This window comes from Fulmarus glacialis, unplaced genomic scaffold (genome assembly GCF_000690835.1).
Source record: "Fulmarus glacialis isolate BGI_N327 unplaced genomic scaffold, ASM69083v1 Scaffold49257, whole genome shotgun sequence".
In the NCBI taxonomy this organism is placed as follows: domain Eukaryota; kingdom Metazoa; phylum Chordata; class Aves; order Procellariiformes; family Procellariidae; genus Fulmarus; species Fulmarus glacialis.
This window is the reverse complement of record NW_009224763.1, coordinates 555-5,810: the sequence shown is the minus strand read 5'-3', so window position 1 is coordinate 5,810 and position 5,256 is coordinate 555. Positions and strand designations below refer to the sequence as shown.

At 44.4% G+C, this 5,256-nt stretch overlaps 1 protein-coding gene across 1 annotated transcript; it reads left to right on the top strand.

Annotated features, from left to right (window-relative positions):
* Window positions 1-99: 99 nt before the first annotated feature.
* On the top strand, window positions 100-4,681 carry SERTAD4 (SERTA domain containing 4). The gene is made up of 2 exons (XM_009582229.1): window positions 100-288; window positions 3,416-4,681. The coding sequence occupies exons 1-2, from the start codon at window positions 100-102 to the stop codon at window positions 4,175-4,177; spliced, it is 951 nt and encodes a 316-aa protein (XP_009580524.1). The 3' UTR covers window positions 4,178-4,681.
* The last annotated feature ends 575 nt before the right edge of the window (window positions 4,682-5,256 follow it).

Genomic DNA, 5,256 nt, shown 5'->3' with positions numbered 1-5,256 from the left:
GTCTGGCGAGTTGTGTGCGAGTCGGGTGAGGGTTTGTTCCTGGTCGCTGCAAATGTATGTGAAAATATGCGGTGGAGTTCTCCCGTAGCGCGAAGGGAAATGAAAAGTATTTTGTTTGGAGAACCTCCGGCAAACCGCATGTCATTTGTCATATCTGATTTATTACCCACAGGATCACATTACAGGGGAATTTCAAATCCTGTAACAACATCCAAGATCACATACTTTAAAAGGAAATATGTGGAAGAAGAGGATTTTCATCCGCCACTCAGCAGCTGTACACATAAAGTATGTTTTCTAATAGCCATTATTTCTATTCCGAGTTTCAGATGCTTAGTAACACTCGATTGACCCGTTTCCAGAAGGCTGAAATACTCTGCTGAAATTAGGAGGATGATCCAGCTGTTCGCTCAGAAACAAATAGTTGTCACTTGTTCACATTTATTGTTTTATTGTCATCGAATTGCTTCAGAAGCAAAGGCATTTCTTCATTTAGAACAACTGTAAATGGAAATGCTGAGAATAACTTTTTTTTTTCAGATTATTTTGTTCTTAGATAGTTTGTATCATGCTTACAGAAACGGCTCTGTAACAGCGTTTGAACAGCAGAAACAAAGAACCTAAATAAAAAGGGCCCGTGATTCCCCACTCATTCAAAACTTTTTCCAGGGGAGAAAACAGTAACAGGTTCCTTGTACCCCAAATGGGTTACAGATCCTCTAGAAAAACAGAATGACTTGGAAAGCGAGTACAAGCTCCTTCAGTATTTAATCCTAATTATTAAAAAGCTAATAACTCCAAAAGAACAGAGTAGTAAACGAAAGAACATTTTTTTTTAATGAAAGCTGTCAGGGGAGGCATTATTACAGCATACATTTCCCAGGCCAGTCAATACATAAATTGAAATCTGACTTTTTTTATGAGAGATTTTATGCTCTCGTTCATTAATGGCTCAGTCCTGTAGGGAACTGAACCCCTGGGGTGATGTGCCTAAGGATAGCTGTTGCCTCGAGACACCGTCCTTACCTTGCTGATCGTACCTGGCCCGTGGCAGTCCGGTGCTACCTGCGTACAATTGGCGATGGAGAGGACGCGATATAATCTGATTAAAGCACAGTTTACGGGAGGCAATAGTACCACAAGAGCCCCAGAGATGGAAAGCTAGAACAGACCAAGATGCAGAGCAAGCTTATACGTTGTCTTTACCTGCTTCGCAGAGGCAGCCTTCCGAGATGCGAGGAGAACCGAGTGCCTCGTCCCTACCACGGGCACCGGCTGGGGAGGTCTGCCCAGTGGGATCCTGTTTCCCTGGAGGGATTTCTGCAGAGGAGAAGGACCTTAGAGTAGCCGAAGGAATTTTCAGCTACAGATAGTGTTGGCTGGAAATAAGTACCTGACTGGGAAGGTGAAAAACTGCCCCGCCGTTAATTCCAGAAAGCGTTCGGTCTGCTGCCAGAGCAATGAATAAATAGCACCGAGGGTGTTGAAAAATTGTGCTCTGGTTAGTGAGCGTGTCTCCCACATGTTACATCCCTCTCTGATTTCAGTGAGGTCTTTTCTTGGCTAGATTGTTGGATTTTTTGTATCAGTGTTTGTTTTCCTTGCAAAGAGGAGGAATAGTTACTTATCCCTTTCTAACAGCATAAAAACCGGTATAGAGGTAGTGGTAAGAGAGACCTGTCCCAGACATCATTTTGTGGTGTCGTAGAGGTGTATCACATCAGAAACCCTGGGTCACCACTTTCTTCTGTTCAGCTCAAATGTGTTTTCTGCTTTGCAACACTGAGCTCTGGGGAAGGGAAGATGTCCACCAGATTTCTTTGAATTTCTTAGAAATATGTGGAAGTAATGAGTGAGTTATGTTCTGAGATTCCTTGTCCCATAGAGGGTATGACGGTGGGGCCCAGCGCCCCTCTCCAGGGCTGTTGGCAGACATTTGTAGTAGAAAGCCTTTGACAACTTGCTCCTACTGGTGGCCCTCCAGGATGTATCTCCAGGAGGATCGCAGTTCAAGGCTTACTGGTTTGCTCCAGGCTTTTATGTCTTCACTGACTATTGCTGCAGCAGGTATAAAGGACGCAAATTAACCTATAGGCTTAATACAATTTAAAATGAGTCATTTATTATAGAAAATTACTCTCTCTAACAAAGAAGAGCTTCAGCTGTGAACTTACATGAAAACACGGCCAATTTTTGTTTTTACGAGGCGCTGTGCTGCTTCTGAGCCCTGCAGACAGGACCAGGCTGTGGAAAGAGCTAGAGGGCTGAGGAGAGCTGAATGGATGTGAAAAGCAGCTGTGCTTTAAGCTCTTTCAGTCCTCATAGCTACGACTTCCACTCTGCAAAAATGCTGTAACCATGTGGGAAAGGGAAGAATGATCAAGCCACAGATGGGGGGGATTTAGAGCAGCCTCTCTTTGTGCTGTGCTGCTCTACCTCCTACGTAAACCAAATTCTTACTAAAATTGAAAATTAGTTAATAGTGCTTACAGTAGCATGCATTGCCCCCTCTCTTATTTTGATTCCCAGGGTAGCGATTACAGCGCAGAATCCGGGGCCTCCCGGGGGCAGTAACCTGCTCACGCTGCCAGTGCCGAGAAAGGGAGTTCTGGAAGGACCATGGAAGGGAGAACAAATCTGTGGGCGTCGAGCCAGGATTTCTGCAAATCCCTATCCTCTCTTCGTTTCCTGACCTTGTCCCTGCCTATCTGCATTCCCACCGGTCCTGTAGAGCGCAGGGTGTAGTATGCAGGCCAACAGCTGCTCTCCAGATGCCGTGATGCTTTGAGATGGGTTTCTCCCTGCCTCCCTCCCTGCATGCACTTTTGTACACAAGAGCAGTAGAAGGGAGCTTGGCAAATGGAGACCTCCTCGCTGGAGAGCCTCTTCCACTGGCAGTGGATGAAATGCTCCGACACTTGCCGCGTGAGGCGACGGCTGCTGGCTGCGTCTTGCAAACCTTGAGGCTGCAGGAGGGGACCTTCGCTTGGCTTCAGAGCTTTGTAGAAGCCCCACGGGGGGGTGATGGAATTGGGTCCATTTACATCAAAAAGCCCCCAGCCATCACTGGAGCAAAACTGCACAACGATTTTATGTTGTAACCCCAAATGCAAATAAAGAGCCAGATGCGTGCATCTGGATTTCGCTCTCCCATCCTGGATTCGTGCCCTGCGATTGCCTCTCTGGTGTAACGCTCAGCTACGTGCCTCCTAAGCCTGGGTGAATGCTGCGGCCAAGAAAAAGCAGGTCCCCAGCTACAGGGGTGTGCAAGATGAAAAGCCAGTTTTAGGCGCCTCAGAAAGAGAATGAGAAAAGTAGTGACAGAGGGGGAATGCTTTGCTTCCTTTTCTTTCTCCTTGCCTGGAACAAAACCGGTTGCCTTCAGCTTCGTATCTTCTGTCTTTTGCATTTTCAGACAATCTCCGTGTTTGAGGAGCGGGCCCATATTCTTTACATGTCTTTGGAAAAGCTGAAATTCATTGATGATCCTGAAGTCTACCTGCGGAGATCTGTCCTCATCAACAATCTAATGAAGAGAATCCACGGAGAAATCATCATGCAGAACAACTGGTGCTTCTCCGCCTGCTCCTTCAGTGGCACCTCGCCGCAAGAGTGGTTTGTGCCTCAGGACTGTCCGTACAGAAAACGCCTTCGGATGGCAAAGGAGGAGTACGAGAAGCTCCACACGTGCTGCTTCTATCAAGAATGTGGCAGTCACTATTTAAATCTACCCTACTCTGTTAATGCTAGTACAGAAAATACTTCCTCTTCCTCCTCCTCCTCCTCCTCCTCCTCCTCCCCCTCCCCCCCCATTTCTTTGCCAAGCTGTTCCCAGCAGGTGGATTATGACACTGGCAGTGCCTCTTCTTACAGGAGTGATGACCAGATACCTGCTAATGAAATATTCATCACTAATGCCAGGTCTCACAGTAATCAGGAAAAGGCAAAATTTAATGACGAGAAAGGAGGTAATGAACCTGAGCGAGAGAGCGTCGCCCTAAACTGTGAACCTGTAAGAGGCACCCATGCTCTCGAATGTAAAGGCAAATTTTATGACTATTTTGAGACTGGATGTAATGACAAGAGCAACATAAGTGAATCTTGGAAAAAATCCTTAAGGAAAAAGGAATCTTTACCAAGTAATAAAATGTGCTGCAGCAAAGGAAGTAAAATATGAGGCATCTTTCTCACTCTGTTGAAGCATGTGCAGCATGTTCGTTTGTCTATCAAATTTTTATTTTGAATGGATTTTTTATAGTTTTCTACAAATGATACAATCATGCCACAAACATTATGTGTAGTTTTAAATGACTGGAGAGCAGATTGCATAAAGCGTCTCTATGATCTGCATCAGCGGGCTATTTATAAATATGGAGACTTCATAAAGAACGCAGTTGCATTACTGCTTAGCACTGTAGTCTGTACAGCTATGGTGTAGCTTTCGTTACTGAAAATACCAATCAGCCAGATGGGGAAAACATATCGTTTTATACATCCCCGCCCCCAAGAAGTCTGCCATTAATTAAGAAGACCCTCCATTACGTTTACCAAGGAATTAGAAGTCTGGTAAACAAATCGATGTTACCAGCAAGGGTGATGTGCTCCTTGTAACTCAGTATTTGTTCTGACGAAGGACTGCCTTCATGGACTGGGAATAAACCATCCTTACATTTTGTACTGATGCTCATGAATTCCTGGATTCAGCATCTTGTTCAACTGACAAAATAGGACATAGCATAAAGAAATAACCTGTTTATGGGATCTTAATCAGAAACACAACATGCAGCTCAAGTACTTGCACGTTTTCACCTCGGCTGTAATAACTAATGAGGCTTGTTGTTGTACAGGGCAGGTTTTTTTTTGGTGCCTTACTTTTTGTCTTAATTTTTGCCAGCGTGAAAATTAAGTATAAATCAGTGATACAGCAGGGATTTAACCTAAACAGAGGGGAAAAAAAAAAACCACAGGGTGGATCAATATTATTAGAAACCTTTAACCTTTGAAGTACTGAGTTCAACTTCCTATTCAAACATCTCTGTTCTTCCTTTTTGATGCTCAATTGCTTTTTGATTTGCCATCCTTAGGAAGGGATTTAAGAAACAATAGAGAGATGTCTCTTGTAAACAAGCATTCGATGCTTGAGTGTTTCTATGGCAACTGTCTGTTGCTGGGGCTCTTTTTTTTCCTTCTTCGTATAATGAAGTTCATGAACCAGTGGCATGTTTTATACTTTATTCTGTTTCGCATAATTTCTCT